This window comes from Tenrec ecaudatus, chromosome 14 (genome assembly GCF_050624435.1).
Source record: "Tenrec ecaudatus isolate mTenEca1 chromosome 14, mTenEca1.hap1, whole genome shotgun sequence".
In the NCBI taxonomy this organism is placed as follows: domain Eukaryota; kingdom Metazoa; phylum Chordata; class Mammalia; order Afrosoricida; family Tenrecidae; genus Tenrec; species Tenrec ecaudatus.
Genome location: NC_134543.1, coordinates 1,568,719 through 1,593,774, shown reverse-complemented (window position 1 = coordinate 1,593,774; position 25,056 = coordinate 1,568,719). Strand labels below are relative to the sequence as shown.

Sequence of the window (25,056 nt, the reverse complement as noted above, 5' to 3'; positions counted from 1 at the left end):
AGAAACTAAGTGAACAGAACACACACATGCCAAAAGAAAAGGTGAGCTTCATGGAATCATTTGTTTCTTTAGTTTAGTCCTAAGTATTTAGTCTCAAGTGTGGTTATTGTAAATGGCATTATTGCTTTCTTAATGTCTTTTTCATAGTTCTCTTCGCCGGTATACAGGAATCCCATTTGATTTCTGGTTATTAACTTTGTATCCTGTTACCTTGCTGAATTCCTCGATTGTTTACTTTCCAGCAAGCTTCTATTTATTTATTTATTTATTTATTTTTAAATTAACCCATTTATTACAGGCCAGAGAGGTTTCAGATAGTGGAGCTTCTACTAGTCTTTCAATTCCTTCAGTCTTCTTATGGCAGGCTTTACTGTGACAGCAGAGGTGGTATTGTAGGTCCAGGCCCCACCGGCAACTGTCTTCATGTAGGAACCACAGTGCCAGATGCCCACGGCGCATCTCTTCATCTTGGTTTTACCACAGAAGGAGCAAGTGTACTTGGCATGTTGGCTGATTTCAATTTTCTTCACCATTTTCCTGAGGGAGGCGCCATAACGGGTCCCATATTTGCCCACGATCCCGACCTTCTTGGTGCGTTTGGCCATCTTGCCGCAAACTAGTCCCGAGCCAGAGAGGCTCCAGCAAGCTTTTAAAGGAGAATTTTGGGTTTTCTCTATATAGGATCATATGGTCTACCCATAGGGAGAGCTTCAATTCCTCGTAACTTATTTGTACTCTCTTGATTTCTTTTCATTCTTTGATGGCTCTAGCTAAAACTTCCAGCACGATGCTGAATAAGAGGGTGATAGGGAGATTATTGCCTGGTCCCTATTTTCAGTGGGATCTTCAGCTTCTGATGGCTAACATTGCCTTCTGCTAGACACAAAAGCAAGTACTGCCTATGCACATACACAACTCAGTCTACTTACTTTCACTTTCACCAGGGAGGAGCTCAGGACAGAACTTGTTTTCACATGAAGACAGGCAACAAGGAAGATGAAAAGGGGCCATGCAAATTCCAACTATACCACTGATCAACCTTGAAACTTCGGTCGTCATTGTCACCTCTGCCCATCTTAGAGGGCTACCCTGAAGCCAGAGTGAGGGAGCAAAGGTCATGGCCCCACCAGAGGCAGTGTGAGCTTCCTCCCCTAGTTTTGGGGTTCACTAACTCATTATGGTAACAAGTGGCTCAGGGGAGAAGAGCCCCTGGGCAGGGACCTCGCCTCACCCCCCCCCCACTACTGGGCTGATTAAGTGGTAACAAAGAAGAAGATGCCCCTCAATGAGACGGGATTGACACAGTGGCTGTAACAGCGGGTTTTAACATGGTAGCAATTGTGAGGATGGCACAGGCCTGAGCAGTAATTGTTCCCAAGTCACTTAAGAGTCAGAACACCCGAGTAGTTCTCTGGTCAATGGGGAGTATACTAATAGTCCCGATGCTTTCCTAGTTCCCTAGGAAGCTGAACCCCAACCCATTAGTGTGCTCACTGGGTTTCTCCAGCTAGCCTGAGTGACATTCCTGCTATCGGGATCAGATGTGGCTACACTCTGCCGTGCTATGTGAGATATGGTCCAGCTCCTGCCTGGCCACCAATCTTATTTACCTCTTCCTCTCTTGATGCTCATCCAAACCCTGTTGTTCTTCCTCATCTCTTTGCCTCTGCACAGACTGACATGTTTGAAATGCCTTTCCCACTCACCTTCACCTGGCTAACTCAACTCATGTTTTTATTTTATCGTAATTTTTGTGATTTGAATGAAACTTTAGAGAGTAGATGGGTTCTCCATTGAACAACTTGTATATATTTTATTGCATGACAGTGACTGCAATATCCACAATGTAACAGCACTCTTCCCATTGCTTTCTTGTGTCTCCAGTTTCCCATCATCCTTCTTCTGTGCTTTATCCCTAGGCAATGCTGTCCTTAGGATCTCGTATTGTTCTAGGATTGTATTGTTCTTGTATTGTCTAGGATTGTTCTGAGGTATGCTACCTCCATGTTATTACTACTATTCACCTTATAGGTCTATTTTTTGACTGAAAGTTGAGCCGTGGGGTGAGTTCAGTGGCAGGCCTGAATAGTGACTAGGGGTGATGTGTCTTGTGGGTTCTTGTAATCTTTGTAAGATCAGTTAAGTGTGGGCTTTTTAAAAGATTTTGAATTTTGTCCCACCCTACCCCCCTCTATCCAGGATCTTCTAATTTGATCCTTTTCAGAGTAGTGTCTGGGCACTATCTAGTTCTTCCGGTCTCAGTGTGGTGGATGGTAAGTTTTATGCGATTTGTCCTTTGGACCAATTGTTTCCAGGTGTCTTCACTCTTCTTTGTACATGATGGGAAGAGACCAACTGTAACTCCTTAGAGGCCGCTTGACTGACTCATGATGTTAGACTGGGGATGGAATCTTCTCCAGGAAGCTTTCCTGAATGGAAGCCCCCAGGTTGAGCTCGCTATCCCTGCTCAGGGCTCCTACAACTCTTGGGCTCACCATCACCTCACCCGATCACAGCCCACACTATAAGAAGCATAAATGTTGTTGTCATGAACTGTGGTTGAGTTGGTCCCCCACCACACCTGTAATAGGTTGTAGACTGGACTGTGGGGACTCATACTGTTTTCAATGGATGATTTTACAGAAATAGATCTCCAGGCCTTTCTTCCAGGTCTACCTAGTCTGAAAGCTCTGCTAAAACCTGTTCAGCAGCACAGCAACTTGCAAGCCTCTAGTGAGCCAGGTGGTGGCTGTGCATAGGGTGGATTGGGCCAGTGTTGAACTTGGGTCTCTTTCATGGAAGAAGCACACAGTTACTAACAGGAATTCAACACTCACTGCTTGGCCCCAAAGGGAGACAGAGAATGTCCATTTTAATAGGGCAGCAGTTGGCTCCGTAGGCACTCATAGGAGCACATGAAGTGGGAGCCAGAACACTACTCAATCCTCAGGCTTCTTTGGGTGTGATCCTGGTATTCAAAGACACCTTTGTGCCTGCCTCACAGGGAAGCAAAGGCCCAGAAGAGCAAGTTGGTCCACGTGGAGGGGGGACGGGGGGAGAGGGCACGGAATCAAAAAGGAGAAAGCAAGGCATATCCTCCACAAGAGCTTACTTGTCATCAAAGCTTTTGGAGCTGGGTTCAAATGCCAATGCTGCCACTTTCCCACATTGGTACTCTGGGTCAAGGGCCCCTGTCCTCTGGGACTCTGGCAGCACTGTGTCTGCCCATCTTGGAGGGTTACCCTGAGGCTGATGTGAAGGCAGAAGCTATCATGTACCCACCGGCAGACTCTCAAGAAGAGCTCGAGTTACCCCAGCCCTGTCCTTCTCCCTCTTTGTAACCTTGTAGCCATGGGTTCCACCCACCGCTGTGCAGACCCCGGGCAAGGACAGGCCGGCCGCAGAGATGAGAAGACAATGAGGGCTGCCCTGCAGGCGTCCACAGAGCTGGGACTCTGATGCTCCCAGGCCCCGCAGCTGGTGACCAACCTCTAACGCGCAGGAACCGCTGTCCGGGGGTTGCCTATAGTTTCGACCTGTTGTCCTTGCCCTCGGGATTGCATTCGCTGGATCCTGGTTGACCGATGGCCTTGCCCGACGCCCTGCTGGACGCCAGGGTCACAGTCCACGGTGCAGGGCCCAGACCCCTCCGCAGCCCCGGGGCTCGGCTCTGCAGCGCAGGCCCGGGATGCGCCCTCTCTCTTTGCACACAGCACTGTGAGTGCCCGCCTAGCGGCCGGGCTCAGGCCGTAGTCCAGGCCATGGCCGGCCCAACTGGGGCTGCCGCATGCTGCAGCCGGGAGCCGCGTCTACCGGAGCCGCCCTCCGTGCCGCCCCTCCGGCCGAAGACAGACCAAGTCGCCCCTAGCAACAGCGGTCCGGCCGGCTTCCGAGGGCCGCGCTGATTGGCCCGAGGCCGGGAGGCGGCGCCGTCGTCACTTCCGGCGTCCGGAGGCAGCAGAGGAAGCCGAGAGGCGGCCATCTTGGGTCTGTGAGGCTCTGAAGTGCCGGCAGCGGCGGCGGCGGCCACCGGGCGGCGGCTGAGGCACAGAGCTAGCGGGAGGCAGCGGAGCAGCCGACGCAGCCCTCCCCGGCAGGCCCCTCCATGGTCGGCGCCCGCAGCCCGCGGCGGCCTGTCCTGCGCTTCTCCGGCCCCACAGCCTCCCGCTCCTCAGGGGCCGCCGGCGGCGCTGTGTTGAGGCCCCGGAGCTGAGGCCCGCGGCGCGCCGGCGGGAGCGGGGGAGGAGGCGCGGGGCCCGCCGCCGCGGCCCCGGGGGAGATGCACCCCGGGACCCGCCGGGGGACGGCCCGGCCCGGCCTCTAGACGCCCGCGCGCAGCCTGCTGCCTCGGGGCGCTGTGGCCGGCTCCCCGGGACCGGCGGTGCCGTTTCCCCCGCCCGGTGCACCACCCGAGTGCCGGAAGATGTCCACTCGGACCCCGCTGCCCACAGTGAACGAGCGCGACACGGAGAACGTAAGTGTCGGGCGGGGTGGGGCCCCGGGCGGCTCTGAGGGGCTGGCCTGCACGGACCGAGTGACCGCAGCCGGAGGTGTGAGCGCGGGCGCGGCCGGCCCGAGGGGACCCTCTTGCACCGCCGCCCGCTCGCCTGGCCGGCGCGCCGGGAGCCGAACCGCGTTCTCGGGGGACGACGACGTGTGGTGGCGATCCCTCCGTGAAGGAGGTTCGCCGGCCGGCTCCGAGTTCCGATTCGGCCCGTCGGTATCGTCCGGGAACAGCACGAACTTGGCCCGCGCTTCCCCGACCTGCCCCTCGCGTCGGGACGCTGCTGGCGGCCGGACCCGCGCCCGGCGTTCAGGAAGGTCTGGAGGCACCGCGGCCTTGTAGGGTCGGATAGCTTGGAGAAAAGTAATCGGTTTACGTAAGCCGGGGTCAGCAGCCCTGTCACCCCGAAACGTGTCGTGTGGCGGGGAGGGGGTGCTGTGCCCGGGAGTCAGAGGTGCGGTGGGAGGCCGCCTGCACCTGAGGTGGGGGAGGGTGAGTCATAGGAAGCCTAGCTGGGGTGCTCTCCCAGCCCTGCTCTGCAAGAACCTATCCCGACTTGATCGGTTCCCTGCTCTTCGGCCGCCCCGAATGTGGATGGAACAAGCCAGAAAGTGAGTGGATTAGTGCTGCTCGTTGACCTTCGCCCAGAGTAGCACAGAACCTTCCTGGAACCCAGAGCAGGAGCTCCATGCTCACAGCGAAGCCAGGAGCAGCAGGGTTGTAATGATGAGGGGTTCGCCCAAAGGGGTCTTTCAAATGTACACAGGTAGATTCCCACGTAGGACAGAAGGCGGACATGGTTTACTTGCATCTAGGGATGCATGACTAGGGTGGATGTCGTTGCTGGTTCCCTTGGCTTTGCCCATTCTTTACCACTTCACTGTTGGGTTTTTAAATCATTTTATACCATGTTTTTAAAAATACCGTTCGCTAGTGTTAACTTTGTCCTTAGCGGATGTGAAGTGTGCCTTTTCTTTATTCTTAATGGAATGTATTTAAAACGGAATTTTTGACAGTATTAGAATCAGAGGTTTACACCACAATGTTGCATGCATTCCCCACACCTGTTTCATTCTAGAGTTGGCACGTTCTGGAAGTAACTGGTTATTGGTCACATACTGTCTGAGTGGGCCTCAACAAGTTTGCGGAAAAAACCCACTACTTGTAACTCCATTTTCCCACCAACTTTATGACGCTTCCCCCTTAGGCTTAAACCACCGCCACTGAAGAGCTAATTATTAAACTTTGTGGCAGTTGAATGATGAGGGTGCAAGAATGAATGGCAGCCCTCAATGTTTTGAGTAGCCTTTTGTGTTTAATTAATAAAGTCAGGTTTATTGAGATATAGCATCCGTTTAAAGTGTGCAGTTTGTTGAGCTTTGACAAATGTATAGTAATGTAACTACCCTCACCACCATTTGACCTCTCTACAGTCTCCTCTTTTAGTCCCAGCCACTGGCAATCGCTGATCTGTTTGATCGGTCCCAGTAGTTTTGTCGTTTTTAGAACGTCAAGTAAATGAAACCATAGGGTGTACTATCATTGTTTCTTACTTTTTTCACTTTGCATGATGTTTTTGAGGTTCATTCATTGTTTTGTATCAGTAGTTAATTCCTTGTTATTGCCAGGTAGTATTTTGTTGTTTGAATATGCTTTAAAAATTTACTAGTTAATATAAACTTTTTAGCTATTATTAGAACAGGGTTGTTTTTCTGTTTATCGTAGGAGTCTTGTGCAGATTTTTTAAAAGTATATAATTGTGAAAATATTGCTTATTAGCTCTGTAATAATAAAAGGTGGATAATTTGCAATAAGAATAATATGTCTTAGGCCAGCTTCTACAGAGAAGCAAAACTGGTGAAGCATATATAGGAGGGATCTTTCAAAAAGGTTTGTGGAAAAACGGAATGAAAAGGTAACAGAATTTTCCCATGAACTTTTTGAAGCCCATGTATAAAGTTTTATCTGTAAGAAATGACTCCTGTGCTGGTGGAGACTGGCAGTCCCAAATCTGTGGATTCAGTGTCAGGCTGGAGGCTTCTCCTTACTTACCTGGTTGCAGAGAATGACAAACCCAAATCAGTAGTTCCGATGACAGGCTACTGACCCATAGGGCTGCAGGAGCTGGAGCTGGTGAATCAGATCAGATGGCAGGCTGTTGGCTCACAGGACTGGGAAGCTGGCAAATCCCAGGTCAAATGGCAGGTATCTGGTCTTAAGTCCCAAGAACCAGAGGTCAGATGATGACAGTCTGGATGCAAAATCCAGAATGAGAATGTGCTTTGACAGAACATTCATATATATTGAATGCAGGTTCCGCCCTTACGGAAACTCCCCTTACTTGAAGAAGGTGGTGACTTGAGCAAGGGTGTGACTCGCCCTTTAGTAAGGGCATGATTCAAGATACACTCCACCCTAATCCTGCCTCATTAACACACAGGTTTAGGATTTACAGAACATAATTACACAGTCCCACGAAGTGGAAGACACATTAGCTCACACAGTAGAAGACTATTGCATGCCACTGGCAGTCATGGCCTAGCCAAGTTGGCACACAACAGCCCTTGTGCACTACTATATTTTCATTGGTTTATCCAAATGTGGATATCCACTTTTAGTTGATGGGTATATAAAAGAGCATATCATTTTATAATTTAAAAGGACTAGTTAGCGTCTGATGTGCACAGGAAGCTTAGGTTCGGAGAGGTCACAGGAAATATGTACTTGTGATCACTGACTCTTTAGTAACAGCCTCCTCTAGGGCCTAGTTCTACAGCTCAATCCCCTCTGCTTTCCTCAGTACCAAGCTGTCTCTCAAAAGCTTAATTATCAACTAAGGAGATACAGTGATATAAAGCCTCATAGAGATCCTACAGGACATCATTACAGAGTGACTAAAATACTTTTTTTAACAATGGAAAGCTTCACATAAGTAGAAAGGATAAAGCTCATCAGTTCTCAACTGATAACTGATAGTAATTTAAGAAACAAAGCTTAATAAAGGTATTGTATTTGCAGTCTTTAGAATACCATCAAAACAAAACAAACCCACACCCATTGCTATCACTTGATTTCAACTCACAGTGATCCTGTAGAACAGAAAGAAAGAAAAAGGTCATTAAAAGAAAAGGGAAAAAAAATAGTGTTTATCAGAAGAGACTGAAATTTTTTCATGAATGTAGAGAATGTAAAGCAAGTGGAAGAAACAATGGAGTAAAAGATCTTAAAAGATTTCAAAGGGGCAAGTTGAGAAGAAAAACTGTTATAATGCCTCTAACCTTAACCTGTAGTTGAAAACGAAAATAAAACATGCTTGCCATTTTTCAAGCTGAAAAGACTGAAGAACAAAATTCAAGTCTTAAGTTATGCTATAGAAGAATTCTATGTTCATAGGGAACATCAAACGGGTCTGAAAGGAATTCAAAGCGTCACTGTACCAAAAAGAATTGGTTGAAATTTTTTCACTTCAGGAGGTCGTATATGGTTAAGAACTAATGGTATCGAAGTAAGAAGTTGAACTTGCCCTGTGTAGGCAAAAAAAAAAAAAAAAAAAAAAGCCGGGATCTAAGAATTGTTGGAATACCATCTGAAGGTGTTTTCAACCTGTATTTGTGGCTACTTCAAAGAAAGGCCCTCCAACAGAATGTGGGAACTATCAAACAAAATCATTAATATTCTTTGCAAGTAAAAGTTTGCCGAAGGTAATTTTAAAACATTTTAGCAGTACATAAAAAAGGAATTACTAGAAATTCACATTGGATTCAACGAGAAACTGCTAGACATTTACATTGGATTCAAAAAGGGACATGGAACAAGGCCTAACATTGCTGACACCAATGGATCTTGGCAGGAAGCAGGGAATACCAGAAAAATGCTTACTAAGTGTTTCTTCTCCCATAAAGAGTTATAGTCTTGGAAACCCACAGGGGCAGTTTTACTCTGTCTTTTGGGGTCATTGTGAGTTGCATCTACTTGATTGCAGTGAGGTGGAATTTTTGTTTGAATGTTGTATTTATGGAAAGACATTTGATGGTGTGGATCATAACAAATTGTGTATAACATTACGGAGATTAGGAATTCCAGAACACTGAATTGTGCTCATGCAGAATCTGTATGTACCTAGATCAAGAAGTTGTAGTTCCTACTGAATAAGAGAGTACTGTGTGGTTTAAAATTAAGAAAGGTGTGTGTCAGGGTTGTTTTCTTTTCACCATACTTAATTCAATCTGTGTACTGAACAAATAACCCTAGACACCTGGACTATATTTGTAGAACAAGCTAGCTTCAGATTTAGAGGAAGACCCATCAGCAACTTTTGATAGGCAGATGACAAACCTTGCTTGTTGAAAATGGAGCACTTGATGAAGATCAAGGCTGCAGCCTTCAGTGTAGATTATACTGTAACATTAAAAGAAAAGAAAACAATCTTACAGTTGGATGGATTAGTTATGATAAATGGAGAAAAGATTAATTTTGGTTGGGTCCATAGTCAACATCCATGGGTAGCAGTACTCAAATGACACATTGCGCTGGATAAATCTGCAAAAGATAATATTTATATAGTGTCTGGAAGCAACAAAAAAGTTAAAATTTTAGTTCTACGACACCTGATTTGTTTAGAACATGGACAAATTTCAAGTTTCTGTATGGACAAAATCAGAATTGTATTTTCTCCTTAAAATCTTAAAACATACAACATTTTGATGGCAACAAATGTACAAATGTGCTTGACACCATGGATATATGTATGGATTGTGAAGAGTTGTACGAGCCCCCAATAAAATGATTTTAAAAACAACAACATTTTGTAAGCCTAAGTGATTTGCCACAGTGCCAGAGACCTAGGATTTTTCCAGTTCTTTAACTGCGTTTGCTCTGTATGGAAAAGCACCATGTACTTATCATTAATACAGGTATTATCATTTCTTATCTCTCTGAAATTGGTAAAATGATGATGGCTGTGCATCCAGTTCTTGGTCACGTGAGACTGAATCAACGTGCATGCTATGCGTATATCACTGTCTAGTTGCTTCAGAGGGTTTACTTGGGGACCCTGTCTTTCCTGATCTGAAGGACACCCGGTTCCTACAGAACAAAGCACTCTGAGCTTTGGGAAACTAGTCTGTAAAATTTCAAACTTGCAGAGAAATTAGAATCCTGAGGAGGCACTTATATAAAGCCTTGATTACTGCTCCCTTCCCCAGATTTTGATCCTATAATTGTAGCTTTAGAATTTATATTTCTGACAAATTCCCAGGTGATGCTGCTGCAGGCTGGGACCATGCTTTAAGGCGGTGCTCAGTGAAGACTTGCAAATTACTGGTAATTGATGTTTGTTTTAGATTGTACTATGCTGATAAAATAGTGATTCCCAGTAGGCTTAATTGAGTTTGAAGGGTCCATGATTTTTTAAAAGGCCGGATCCATACCCCCAGTGTGATTATAGAGGGTGACTAGTTCCCATTTGTTGATCGTTCACAGTGCCAAGTGCATGCCTGGTTTCTCACCACCGTGGTGACTTTTGTGATAACATGATGCTGGGAGCTGTGCCACTGGTATTTAAAATACCATCAGAGTCACCGTGGTGGACAGGTTTCGTTTCGGTGAAGCTTCCAAACTAGGACAGACTAGGAAGAATGGCCTGGGAAAATAAGCCAATGAAAACCTTAGGAATCACACAGAATATTGTTCAGTATAGAAGATTAAGAAAAAGAAAAAAGAAATATAAAGAAAGTCCAGGTAGAGTGAAGGGCCAACGAAAAAGAGGAAACAGCTCTGTGTGGTACATTGATACAAAGACCATTGCAGTGGACTCCACTATACCAACAAGATAGTTGCAGACAGGACAGTGTTTCATTCTTTTTTGTTTCATTCTTCCATACACAAGGTTGCCAAGAGTGTGCCACCTGAACAGTCTGAAAAGCATGTTTTACATTGGGTCAAAGTGGTTAGGAAAAGGCCTTTTTCATCTGTATGTAGATTGGATAAAAGTTAAGTAGGAGTAGGCAAACATCAGCAACTCGCTCTGAGTTAGGGCACCCAGTGGCGTTGCCACTAGGAAGATTCTTTGTGGTCACAGTGAATTTTTTCGTAAAAGCAGTTTTGCTGGAACTTTTTTTTTTTTTGCGATGGCCAATTTAAGAGATCAGTGTGCTGCTGTGAAATTTTGTTTCTTACTTGGGAAAAATGCCGCCAAAACTGTTGTGATGTTGAACACAGCTTACAAGGGCAGTGCAAAATGCTGACTTTAGTGCATTTGGAGTTCGTTCCAGCAGGCCAGACTGTTAATCAAGCTTTCTATTTAGAGGTTCTGAAAAGATTGTGTAACCGTGTGTGACAAAAAAGGCCTGATTTGTGGCAGATGGGGGACCGGTCCTGCCACTAGGACAATGCATCTGCTCATGCAGCCATCTCAGTGCACCAGTTTTTGGCAAAAAACCAGCATGCCTCCCTTGCCCCATGCACATGACTCACCTGACCTTGCTCCATGTTACTTCTTTCCATGAATGAAGAGGGACATGAAAGGACAGTGCATCAGTAACTTAGAGGTGAAAAAAAATCAAGGGAGGTGCAGTCAGCCACCCAAACATGAGTTTGAGAAATATTTCTAAGAATGAAATCACAGATAGACAAATGTATTAAGTGTAATGAGGAGTACTTTGAAAGTGATAAGGTTGTTTTGGAGAAAAAAAAATTTAAGTGCTTAGCTTTTGGGGGCAGAGTTCTGGTTATTTTGGGTACCCCCTTGTATATAAGGGCACTTCAAAAAGTTGGTGCAAAAAAATCCATGATTTTAAATTTCCATTTCCCATAAGTATTTTTAAGTGCCTACATAATGCATGGTAAACACAATTTAATAGAAAATTAATACCATCTAGCTTTCATTTTGTGTGTGTGTAAGAAAGAGCTTTATATACAAGAGCAATTGAATATTGAGGAAATATTCCAGCTCAGTCCAGATCAAGGCCATAAGTTCGATATTAGCCCATAGGTCCAATACCAATCTATAAATAGCTCTTCAGACTCACGAAAACACATGCAATGGTGCCCAAAGTGGAAGATCACAGGCTAGTGGGTGGGAAGTCTTGTGGATCCAGTGGCGTTGTAAGCATCTCATGCTGGCAGGGGCCTCTACGTGGCTCCTCCAGCTCAGGGCACTAGTGTAGCTCCATGTGTCTTGTCAGCTGCAGTGTCTCCCAGGGAGTGAGCCTGTGTCTTGCCTTCAAGGAGCTATTAATCTCCTTTTTAAAAAAAAATCATTTTATTAGGGGCTCTTAAATAACTCTTGTTACAATGCATACATCAGTTGTGTCCGATATATTAGTACATGTATTCCATTGTTCTTTTCTGGACTTTTACTTTCCATTGAGCCCTTGGGTTCAGCTCCTCTTTTTTCCCCTCCCTCCTCCTCCCACCATCTAGCTTTCATTTTAAAGTCAGTTGCTCTGGATTTTACCATTTTAAGATGTACCATATACACTCGAGTATAAGCCTACCCGAATATCAGCCAAGGCACCCAATTTTACCAAAACAGCATTAAAAATGTGCTGGAAAACTTGACTTATACTTGAGTATATAGGTGGTTAAATTTCCCCCCTGGAATTTGTTCCCAGCTTCAACGGAAGAATCAGGAATTTGCAGCCCTCTGGTCTCCAGTAGGAGGAGTAAAGCAGATATTCACATACCCATTTTAAAACTTTAGCTAGGAAGGAGAAAATAATCTTATTTGGGAGTAGGATTTGAACTCTGTACACGCTCCTTTATCTGCACAAGAAGCTAACTAGGGCTTCATGATGACTTAGGAACATCTACCTGTACATAGTGATGGGGAGGGGACTGGCATGGGAATAGAGGACTTTTCTTCTGTGAAAGCTACTTTTTCTTTTTTTTAATTAAATACTTTTATTGAGGGCGCTTACATCTCTTATCACAATCCACACAATCATCCGTTGTGTCAAGCACATTTGTACACATGCTGCCATCATCACTTTCAAAGCATCTACTTGAGCCCTTGATATCAGTGCCTCATTCCGCCCCCCCTCCATCATGAACCCTTGATATGTTATAGATTATTATTTTCATACTTACATCTTCCTCTGTCGCCCTTCACTCAGTTTTCTGTTGTTTGGTCCCCTGGGAGGGGGCTATATGTTGATCCTTGTGATTGATTCCCCCTACCTTCCCCCCATCTGAAAGCTACTTTCTTCAGCCTAGAGTTCTTTTAGCACTGCACTCCAGCCCCTGAGCTGTTATCTCACTCATGGTTAGACTCATAAACTCTCTAGTGTTATTTTGTTGTTGTTATTGAGAATATATAAGCAATTTAGACAGTTGTTACACGTACCATTTAGTGACATTGGTTATATCCTTCAAGTAAGCAGCAATTCTCACCCTTGTCTGAGTTGTTTCACTTCCATAAAACTCCCTGCATCCGACATTCTATCCAATTCCTCAAGGGAAAATTCTGTTATCACTTCAATCCTATATGGCTCGATCTTAAAAGAGAGTAATGAACAAGGCAGACTTTTAAAAACTGGCTGTTTCAAGGCCATTTAAGGGTTTATTTTAGTTTAAGGTTTAAAAATCCCCCCAAGCCATGATTTCCAGAGGTTTAGTTTCCTCTTGCACATTGCCAGAAGTTCCTACCGGATTCAGAAGAGGCCATCGAACAAGGCTATCATTGCTGATGTCAGATGGACCTTGGGTCAAAGCAGAGAATTCCAGAAAGATGTTTACTTGTTTCATTGACTATGCCAAGGCATTTGACTGGGTGGGCCATGGGAATTCTGGAACACTTCATTGTGCTCATTTGGAACTTGCACATGGATCAAGAGGCAATTGTGAGAATAGAACAAGGGAATATTTCATGGTTTAAAATCAAGAAAGGTGTGCATCAGGAGTGTATCCTCTCACCACACTTGTTCAATCTGTATGCTGAGGAAATAACCAGAGAAGCTGGGTTATATGAAGAAGAGTGCAGCATCAGGATTGGAGTAAGGCTTATTAACCTGTGAATATGCAGATGACACAATCTTACTTGCTGAAAGTGAGGAGGACTTGAAGTACTTGCTGATGAAGATCAAGGATTGTAGCCTTCAGTATGAATTATACCTCAATGTAAGGAAGACCAAAATCCTCACAACTGGTCCAATAGCCAACAAGGTGATAAATGTATAAAAAGGTTGAAGTTGTCCAGGATTTTGTCTTACTTGAATCCACAATCAATGCTCATGGAAGCAGCAATCAAGAGATCGAGAGACATACTACATTAGGTAAATTTGCTGCATGTGGTGACCTCTTTAGAGTATTGAATAGCAAGGATCTTTGAGGACTGAAGTGAGCCTGACCCAAGCCATGGTATTTTGAATAGCCTCTGTGCATGTGAAAGTTAGACATTGAATAAGGAAGACCAAAGAAGGATCAATACATTTGAGTTGTGGTGCTGGACAAGAATATTGAAAGTACCATGGACTGCCAAAAGGACAAAACCATCTACTGGGAGAAGTACAGCCAGAGTGCTCCCAAGAGGCAAGGATAGCAAAACTGTCTTACATACTTTTGAAATATTGTTCCTGGAGAAAGATATCATGTTTGGTAAAGTGGAAGAGTGGCGAAAAAGAGGAAGGCCCTTGACAAGATGAATGGACACAGTGGCTGCATCAATGGGCTCAGGCATAGAAACAATTGTGAGGATGGCCCAGGACTGTGCAGTGTTTCATTCTTTTTTTTTTTGCAGTGTTTCATTCTGTTGTACAGTGTTGTTATGTGTTGGAGCTGACTCGCTAGCAACTAACAACAACAGTAGTTTCTTCTGTTCTGTTGGGGACTAGCTCAGGCATTGTTTTGTGGGTTTGTGGTATGGACATTTTACATGAAGAACTATTTGAATTGGTACAGCTTAATATGGGATTTGAATAAATTGAGCCCCAAAGTGTTTATTCCAGACCTTTGTCAAGCCCCGTTCTTTATTAAGTCAGTACTTTAATGGTTGCATTTGTGACCAACAGGTTCTAGAGTGAGAACCCCAGTGGAGCAGACCAAAAACCACAACTTAACTCAAGCTGTCTGTCCAGAAGAGTAATTCTAATGGGAGCAAGTGACTTTTATTGCTGGTGGCATTTGAATTGCTTTTTAACTGCATTCTGTGTCCATATCTCTCCTTGCCTTCTTTTTCTTGTTCAGCCCTTGCCTTAGACTTGCCCATGGATCCCATAGATCAGCATTAGCTTTACTAAGGGAGTATACTAAGGACCTGTTTTCTCTTTTTAATCATCATAGTGTGTCAGCTAGACATATGGTCCATGCTATTTAAGGATTGCAACATGTTCCTATTTCTTTTTCTGTTTTACTTTAGTTCAAGTTCTTAACCATTTATTTTCTGCTTATTGTGTCATCAATTTAGTTGTTATTGTTGTGAAATAAGCCACTTTACAACTTAGTAAGGTCAGGCAGCAGCCATCTCATTATGTTCACAGATGGTGTGTGAGGACTCTGGCTGGGTGCCTTAACTCTGCCCACTGTTGGGGACCTTAATTGCTGGGGATAGAAAGGCGTGGGGTGTGAACAGCTGGGCGGGAGGATCCACTTCTAGACTGCTTCTTTGCTTCCATATCTGGCACCTTGGCAGGTATGGCTAGAGGGCAGGGCTCAGCTGGCCAAAACACCGGAATGGTCTGCCTAAGATGGAGATTTCAGAGTTGGACTCTTTTGCTGGCTCAGTGTTTCAGCAAATAGGTAGAAGCTGCCTGCATGTTTCTGTGACCTGGCCTCAGAATTCACAGTGTCACTTCTGCAGTGTTGTCTTCATTAAAGCTGTTACAACCACCCCTTACCCACCAGATTTTAGGGGCACTGGACATGAGACAGTACCCGGGCCATGTTTTAAACTACCATTGTCATAACACTGATCTATATCATATTATTGTATGACAGTAGACAAGTAATGTTAACTTATTTGTTCATTAACTATTCATTTAAAAGAGTGAGATTAGAAATAGAGACAACCTCCTGGGGCTGTTCATTGGCCTAATGCAGGGAACTCCAGCCATGGGATTATAGGAGAAGATGCATAATCCATTGTGGAGACTGTGCAAGGTAGGATATTTATAGCATCCTTGGCCTCACCCACTAGATTGCAGCAGTCTCTCTAATTGTAACTACCAAGTGCCCCCTATGGGGGCAGACTCACCATGGTTCAGAGCCAATGCCCCGAATTCTCTATCCAGGTGAATGTGCTGAAAACCCAGATGCTGAATGATCCATCAAAGCCAGTGTGCTAAAGGAGCAATTCACATGGTTGATTCACCAAATTTTACCAATTAATTAAAAATGTATTTAATTAGTAAGTTTACTCTAATTGATATTGGGTAAAATGGATTGAACAACTTTTAAGGATCTTTGCCGTTCAAGTTGATCAACTTTATTTTGAATTTTAATGTATATTGCAAGTTAAGGGGCATGTGACAACTAAGGGATTTATAAATTTGTTTAAAATACCATTGGCATCAAGTTAGTGCTGACTCAAGGTGACCTATAGGATAGGGTAGAACTACCCCTGTACGTTTCTGAGACTGTAACTAGTAGAAAGTCTAATTTGGTCTCCCGTGGAGTGGCTGGTGGTGTTGCACCTGAGTATTTTGCAGATTGCTGCCCAAGGCATAACCACTGTACCACCAGGACACCTTTATAAATATGCTTAATAATACTTATAAGAAGATATTTTCTTGTATGAGCCCCTAATAAATTGTTTAAAAAAAAAAGAAAGAAGATATTTTCATCACCAGTAACAAAATTTTGGTGTTTCATTTGGCTGTCTTTTAGTTCCTATTGATTGTTTTTAATCTTTTAAATCCTCCCTTTCTGCAACCATCTTGAGGACTCTATCACTTACCAATTCAATTCTAGCTTTACGTGTCTCATAATGATTTTAGATTTTTAATCAAATTATTGCTTCACAAATACGTATTTCTGGCTAATGTATACATCTTCGCTATACTGACCATTGTTAAGAGAGACCAGTCTCTGGAGGAGGATATCATGTTTGGTAAAGTAGAGGGGCAGCGAGCAAGAGGAAGACCCTCACGAGATGGATTGACACTAGCTGCAGCAGTGGTCTCAAACTTTGGAAAAATTGTGAGGGTGGGATAGGACAAGGTAGTGTTTTCCGTTACTCTTAGGGTCACTAGGGGTCAGAACCGACTCAATGGCACCTAACAAGAATAACAACAATACTGACCATATATGCTAATCCGTTATGTTAATCCTTTCTGGACTTCTCTGTTTTTTGTCCAGCTTCATGGTTATATGGCCCCAGTGTGTGTAAGTTGAAAAGGGGGCCATCTAACCTGTCCTGAGAGAATTTCCCATTTAAGTAAGTTACCAGTAACTCTTTTTCTTAATTTGATAATGCAGTATTTTTAAAAAGATCACTTTATTGGGGGGCTCTTTCAGTCCTTATAACAATCCATACATCATTTGTATCAAGCATATCTGTACATGTTGCCATCATCATTTTCTAAAACATTTGCTTTGTATTTGAGCCCTTGGTATCAGCTCCCCCCCCCATCCCAAGTTGACTCATTTTAAAAATGAATAAGTAACATACTATTGCTACTTGATTATTTTTCCTTTTTCACTTTTAGGCATTTTCTATTATCTTTCCACTAAGGAAGAAAGGATTTTGTTTTTTAACCTGTTGTCCTTGTTCTTTCCCCCTTTGTGTAGCTTTTACCACTCCCATCCTTCCAGTAGGAACGACGGTGGTTAAAGCACTTGATCAGCAGATTGAATCTACCAAACAATTTGAGGGAGAAAGATGTGGCAGTCTGCTTCTATGAAGACAGCCTTGGAAGTCCAATGGAACCATTGGACTCTGCCCTAATGCTTTACTGAGTCTGAATCCACTTACCTGTAGTAGTTTTTTTGGTTATCCTTCCATTATCAAAGAGGAGCCCTGGTGGCTTATGCTTGGGTTGAAATTTACATGGTTGGCAATTCGGAAACCACCAGCAGCTCCATGGAAGACTGGGCTCCCATAAACAGTTAAAGTCTCAGAAACCACAAGGGTTGCTAGACCTCATCATTGACTCAGTGCCAGTGAGTTTGGTTTTTCCATTATTGTGTTAAGCCACAATTTCAGCAGGAGCCTTGTGCAGTTTTTACATCAATATGGTCTTATAGATGATGCTCTTGAGTTTTATGGTGTGCAGGGGTTACTTTTTCTCCTTTGAGTGACGTGACACTGCTGGAATTCCCAAAGGTCATGTTTTATTGTTTGCTTAGATTTTTATGACTTGTCACTAATTCATCCTCACATTTCCCCCCCAGTTTTTCTGTCACTGTTCAGCTCCATCAGGATCCTGTCACTGCCATCTGCTTGTGTACTCACTCCCAGGCTGGCTTGTGTGCAAGGGCTGCCACATGAGGTCTCATCCTGGGGTCACCCACTGTTGACTTTTTTACCATCTCATGTCTTCATCTTTCTTGGTCATTCTCAGATTTCCCTGGAGCCATTCCCCTTCAGTGGTTCCTGAGAATGTGAGAAGGTGACTGGGAAGTAAATTTTAAATCCGCGAATATCCAAAAACACTTAACTGTCTTCTCAAACTTAAAGGATGCTCTGTCCAAGTATTGAATTCCAGGCTGAAAATTCTTTTCCCCCAGAACTTTCGTTCGTTGCCATTAAGCATCTGATGTGCCAATCCGAGAAACTGCCGTTTGAAGTCTTACTTGTCTGCCCTCACTCAAGACGTTGAAAGGCTGACTGGAAGTTCCCTGCTGTTAGGCAGGTCTTGAAAGCTCTGGGCCTTACTGTCAATGGGAAACTTCTGATGTTCGGGTATTTTGTTCTACCTCTTGGACTGGGCTTGCAGCAGTCTAGACTTACACTTAGATGCCCAGATCCTAGGAGCTGAGTCTGGGAAGAGGCTCAGAGGAACAGTCTGTGTCACATGACTTTTCCTGCTTTCAGTGTCCTTGTTCTCAGCTAGGCCTGTGTCCTTAAACCTAGAGACTTTCCCGGAGAGCTCCAACTGTTTGGTCAGAATAGGCATAGGGATCTATTTTGTTTCTTGAACAGTCTTTGAATGAGTCCTGTTGTCAACCTTGCTTCACCCTATTTTCAGAGGTGCCTAATATTGCTGATTCTGAAACCTTCTGAGAACTCTATCGGTGATTCAGGCTTGTCGAGCATCTCCACAATAGGCTTAGTAATACATTTTCTTTTGTATATTGCCATTTCCCTTCTATTTTCTAGTTCTGTCATCTCTTCGTTTTTCTTTGTTTTATGCCTTAAAAATGATTCCTTTATTGTCATTGTAGTGGCGCTGGTGGAGGGAAGGAAGCCAGTAAGCCGATGTTTCGATCCAGCAGTGGATCGGGTACTTATAGATGCCATGATCTCATTTTAAGGTTGTGCTACCAATGAAGAAGTACGTCCAGAGTCCTCCTTAGAGAATTCATCTTACATACTTTGGACATGTTGTCAGGAGAGACTGGAGGAGGACACCATGCTTGGTAAGTAGAAGGGCAGCAAAAGAGAAGACGACCCTCAAGGAGATGGATAAGCACAGTGGCTGCAACAATGCGCTCAAGCACAAGAACAGTTATGAGGTGGTGTAGGACTGGGCAGTGTTTCCTTCTGTTATGGATCAGAACCCACTTGATGACATTCTGTAACAACACCACAAAAAAAACAAACTCAAGGGCTCAAGTAGAAAGCAAATGTTTTGAGAATGATTATGGCAACAAATGTACAAATGTGCTCGACACAATGGATGTACATATGGATTGTAATAAGAGTTGTACGCGCCCCAATGAAATGATTAAAAAAAAACAATCAAACTTAGTGCCTTTGAGTTGTTGCCAGCTCTGAGCAACCCTGTAGGACAGGATAGAACTGTCCCTATGAGTTTCCAAGACTGTTCACAAGAGTAGTAGAAAGCCCTGTCTTTCTCCCACAGAGCTGCTCGTGGTTTCGAACTGCTGACCTTGCAGATCACAGCCCAATGCTGTAGCCACTACACCCATGGTTATAAATAGCCACTTAAGATTGACTGGCTTCCTGAGAAGCCTCTGCCATCTTGTTGATTCTGACTCTTCCTGTAGGAAGACTGAGTTGAAGTGCCCTATGGAGCTTCAAAGGCTGTCATCTTTACAGAAACAGACCCCCACATGTTTCTCCTGCAGAGAAGCTGCTGGGTGAAACTTTCTGGTGATAAATTCAATTAGAGACAGTTTACCTTCTAGTGGTTAAATTCAACTAAAGAGAGAGTGCCAGGGAGCGAGGCCTGCCCTTTAGTGACCTTCATCTCCTGTTAGCTGCCCACCCCCACCCTACTCCCCTATCCAGATCCTGCCCTTCACTCCTTGGAAACCTTGCTGTGCCAAGACTGTTCAAGAGCTACTTACTCCCTCCCTGCCTGTGGCTACTGAGCACCCAACGTGAATTAGTAAGACATTTGGGCATGAAAAGGAGGTAAATGCTTCATACTTTAGTACTTCATGTTACATTTGTATTTTGGGAGAAGTTTGGTTAAATAATAATCTTAAAATTAACCTTGTTTTGTTATTACATTTTTTATTGGGCGAGTCTACAAAACCCATTGCTGTTGAGTTGATTCTGACTCATAGCGACCCTGTAAGGCAGGATAGAACTGCCCCTGTGAGTTTCCGAGACTAGAGAGTAGAAAGCCCCACCTTTCTCCCTCGAAGCAGCCCAACCCATAACCACTACGGCACCAGGGCTCTCTATTGTAGCTGCTAGCAAACATAAGCTTGGCACAGGTTTCCCATTTTATATTTCTGTTGATAGTGCTTAGAGTACTCAATCTGAGTTTCTCCTGTGTTACTGTCCCAGTTTATGCCCCAGCTAGATTGTATCCTCTTGTAATGCCTGATACTTAGTAGTGCCTAGCTAAAAAAGCAAGTATGTTACTTTAAGGACTAAAGTGCCTGATCCCAAACCATGGTATTCTTAATTGCCTTATATGCATGCAAAAACTAAACAACGAATAAGGAAGACTGAAAATGCCTTTGAATTTAAGGTGTCGGTGAAGAATATTGATGTATACCATGGACTGCCATAATAACAAACATTGTGTGTTAGTCCAGGGAGACTAGAGAAACAAAGCCAGAGAATTTTATTTCAAGAAGTAATTATGCATCATTAAATCAATTCCAGCCCATTCCAGATCAAGTCCATAAATTCCATATTAGCCCATAAGTCCAATATTAGCCCATGAATTCCTCTTTAAGACTCATGCAGCACATGTAATAATGTCGAATGCAGAAAGATCACCTGTTGTTGGGTTGGAAAGTCCTGTGGATCCAATGGCAGTGGATGCATCTCCAGGGCTCTGGCTGCCGATAGTGTGGCTCCTTGTGGCTCTTTAACAGGAAGGTCAAGCAGAGAGGTATGTGTTCCCCCTGCAGGGAGAAAGGGAAGTTTCAGAGGAAGTTTCCAGGAATCACCTGAGGTTACACCCACAAGGAGGGATCACCAGGTTATGCCTTAATTGACAGGCTAGACTCCACCCCTTCATGCTCATTTATCAAGTTGACGTGAAATTATGTAACTCACAATCTGTCTTAGAAATAATATAGTTGCAATGTTCTTTAGAAATAAGGATGCCAAAAAAAAAAAAAGAAATAAGGATGCCAGCACTTGGTCTCACATACTTTATACATGTTCCCAGGAGGGAGCAATCCCTGAAGAAGGACACCTTGCTTGTAAAAGAAGATAGTTGGCAACTAACAACCCAAGAAAACTGAAAGATGGACTGAGACAGTGACTGCTACAATGGGTTTCGAATATGGCAGTGATTGTTGAGGATGATGTAGACTGGGCAGGGTTTCACTCTGTTGTACATTGAGTGAGTCTGTGAGTTAGAACCAGCTCAACAGTACCTAACAACAAGAGCCGCCATAGAACTGGAGTCCCTGGGACTGCTAGCACGAATGCTCTAGGTTGATAACCAAGTGGTTGGAGGTTGGAGCTCATCCAGAGGTTCCTCCAAACACAGGCCTGGTAAATGGCCTCTACCAGACAGCTGTTGCAAACCCTCTGGAGCACAATTCTCCAGACACATGTGGGATTGCTTGAGTTGTAGTTAGCAGCTGTTCTTCCTTTCTAGTTAGTTGATCAAAAGTCACAGACTCAGTTTCATTGTTAGGTGCCATCAAGTCAGCTCTGACCCATAGTAACACTATGCACAAGAGAATGAAATGCTGCATGCTCCTGTGCCATCCTCACAATTGTTTCTATGCCTGAGCCCATCGCTGCAGCCACTGTGTCCATCCATCTTGTCGAGGGCCTTCCTCTTTTTCACTGCCCCTCCACTTTACCAAGCATGGTGTCCTTCTCTAGGTACTGGTCTCTCCTGACAATATGTCCAAAGTATGTAAGACAAAGTCTTGCCATCCTTGCCTCTAAGGAACACTCTCATCTTAATTCCAGTAAAGATTGGTTTGTCCTTTTAGCAGTCCAGGGTACTTTCATTTTTATTCTTCAGCACCACACTTTAAATGTATCAGTTCTCCTTAGTCAATATCCAACTTTCACTTGTATTTGATTCAATGTAGAATGCCATTCAGTTTTATTAGAAATGATTTGTTTGTACTTCATAGTTCTTTTTTTTTGTGACAAAACCCAAGTCCATTGGCATCCACACTATTCAGACTCTGAGGTCAGCTTATACATTTTTTCCAGTGTATTTTATTATACTGTGATAGCTCACCTGTTATACCAGAAGCAATGATCACAATAAAAGTGAAATCAAGTTGATTGAATCTTGAGATGGGAACAATAATTGTTCCTCTTTCTTATTCATATTCTTAGATGCTTTTTAAGTTGACTCTGGTGTAGACTTGCATTATCATCTTAGGGTCACGAGACCCTTTTCTTGTCTTTATTCTTGTAAATCATTGTGTCATTCTACTCGCTCTGGGAGGCTACTGTGACCAGGTCTTCCTATGCTGTGGTGGTGTGTCTTTGTAAAGTGTATTTTGGTGCTCGAATGTAAACAGGACCTTTGTCTCATTCTGTTTCACATGTCACTGTGGTTGTCATTGCAGTTGTGAGCATGCTTCTCTCTGTGCATCTTTGTGGTTTCTCCCGCTGCACAGCACACCACGGTCCCAATCTCTTGTTGTGAGCTTGTCCACTGCCCCGGACTGGACATAGGCCTTGCATGTCTATAATTTTAGTCTCCATATATTCCTTGGCTTTGAGGGTCTTTACATCTACAAAGTACCTACCCTGTTTCCCCGAAAGTAAGACATCTCCCGAAAATAAGACCTACTTACAGTTTTACCTCTCGCCGAAATATAAGGCACCCCTCCCCGAAAATAAGGCCCCCCGAAGCTACCATAACTCTGGACTGTAGCGTCCGGCGTCACGGCGCAGCCGGCGCAGCTGATTGTTGGCCGCAGCACAGCCGGAGCAGGCAGGAAGTGCGAGGTCTCTTTTAATAAAACAATAAACAATAAATGTGTATAATATTCATCCCCTGAAAACAAGACCTAGTGCATCTTTGGAAGCAAAAATTAATATAAGACATTGTCTTATTTTGGGGGGAAACAGTATTTTTCCGTTGTTCAGTGTTCTGTTGTGTTTCTGTCAGGTTCATGTTGATTTAACTATGCCTTAATTTCCAGGTAGTTAGTTGTATGTGGAGGCATCAGGCGCTGCAAAGGCTTCTTGTTTTTGGCCTCTTTCCCTGATGTCATTCATTGACCGGAAGGCCTTAAATTGGGTGTCAATAAATAAAGATTTTGCTTTATGTTTGTTTTTTGAAGAGCCCAGGTGGCACACCACATGTTCAGCACTGGGATGCGAACTGAAAGGATGGTTCAAACCCACTGACCTCTGTAGATGAGGCTATCATCCGCCATAGAGATTCACAAGCTGAGAAACCTTACAAAGCAGTGAATCAGAATCAACTCAAAGGCAGTATTTGTTTTTTAAATGTTGAATTGTTGAATGGAAACCAAGTTCTGTAAACTTTGACTCATCACAATAAAAAGTGTTAAAAATAAATAAAAATGACACAATAAATCTTTGTTGCGTAAACATTGAATACATTCAAAGTCTGATCTAGCCCACTCTTTCTATCCCACAACATCATTCACAATATGCTAGCCGAAATCCTTTTTGACTCACTGTGCTCCCTCAGTTTGAATGCCCCTTTATTAAACCTATGAAAAACCTACCCACTGCATTATGTGTGGGTCATCTGCTGTGTTCCTCATGAAGTAGTAGGAATTTCCAGTGTCTCTTCAGGGTTCCCAAGGAACTCTGCTATAGCTCTGCATTGCACTATTCTTTGTTGGCGACAATACTTTATTTACTTCATGGACTTTTTCAATTGAGCGCATGGAGGATTGCATTCTCCCACTTTGAAGGTGGTCACAGCCATGTGACTAATTCAGGCCAATGAAATATGAGTGAAAGGGATGTGTCATTCTATGCTGAAAAGATTAGTTGCCAGTGATTGATTCCCTGGCCCTGCCTTCTCTACTCACTCAGATGGATGGCCATCAGATCAAATTGGCCTGGACAGGAGGACATTTGCCGGAAGACGAGTGCCTAGGTCAACTGTGTGTACAAGGTTGTTTACATATTAAGTCACTAAGATTTTTGTGGTGTGTATTACAGCATAACTCATCCTAAAAGAATACATACCTATGCAAATCATAATGTAAAGCAGAAAAGAATGTGAATTAGTGAGGAATCTAGTAAGTGTACAAAGAACAAACAAATGCCCTGATGTTAAAAGTCAACAGTTAAATTTAATATATTTGTTGCTTTCGATTTTTGAGTTGAAAAATCTAGTGAATTTAACTTAAAATATAGTTTTTCACCCAAAATAGTAGCACATTAAGTCTTGTTTCTACTTGGCCTTCATTTTCTTTTCTTTTTTTTCCATGGAAGAAAAGGGTTCTAATTACCATAGCACTCAGTTCAGATGCTTTGCATTTTAACAAATAACTCTGAATTCTTACACTCTTAAGTACATCATACACAGAATTATTTTCTCTACCTAAATGAACCAGCAAACAACTTGAGAACAAAAAATAAAGTCACCTAATTCTTTTGTAGCTGTTGTGGCAGGACTTGAGCACATAAGAGGTGCTCAGAGCTGCTGGATTTAATTCCTCAGATTAAAGGAGCCCTGAACCTTCTTCCATGGAACTGAACTGGTAACATGCTGTTTGTTCACCACCAACACTAGAAAGACTAAAGAATGCATTATCAAGCCAAAACAGATTATTAAAATATCTCAAGAACTCATGTTTCTCTTTTTAAATTTAAATTGTGGTTTAGATGAAAGCTTACAAAACATACAGTTTTCCATTCAGCAATTCATGTACATTTGTTTCAAGACATTAGTTTGAATTCCCTCGAGGTAACAGCACTCTTTCAACTCACACTCACTTTTATTTATTTTTAATATTTATATTGTGATGAGTCAAAGGTTACAGAACTTGGAGGGGCGAGGGAGCACTTGAACTGATTGTGATTCTAACCACTCATTTTAAAAACGATTTAACCA

The 25,056-nt window shown here is 43.5% G+C and overlaps 2 protein-coding genes across 4 annotated transcripts in view; one reads left to right on the top strand and one right to left on the bottom strand.

The window, feature by feature from the left end:
* Positions 1–329: 329 nt before the first annotated feature.
* On the bottom strand, positions 330–630 carry LOC142426394 (large ribosomal subunit protein eL43-like). Its single transcript, XM_075531943.1, has one exon. The coding sequence runs from the start codon at positions 603–605 to the stop codon at positions 330–332; it is 276 nt and encodes a 91-aa protein (XP_075388058.1). The 5' UTR covers positions 606–630.
* A 3,342-nt stretch (positions 631–3,972) lies between these two features.
* Positions 3,973–25,056, top strand: part of MARK3 (microtubule affinity regulating kinase 3) — a 77,209-nt gene continuing 56,125 nt past the window's right edge. For 2 of the 3 annotated variants that reach the window (XM_075532096.1, XM_075532095.1), the window contains exon 1: positions 3,973–4,474. In XM_075532096.1, coding sequence (XP_075388211.1) covers positions 4,424–4,474 — 51 coding nt within the window. In that variant the 5' untranslated portion in view covers positions 3,973–4,423. The remainder of the gene's footprint in view (positions 4,475–25,056) is intronic. The other variant, XM_075532094.1, reaches the window with a different exon arrangement.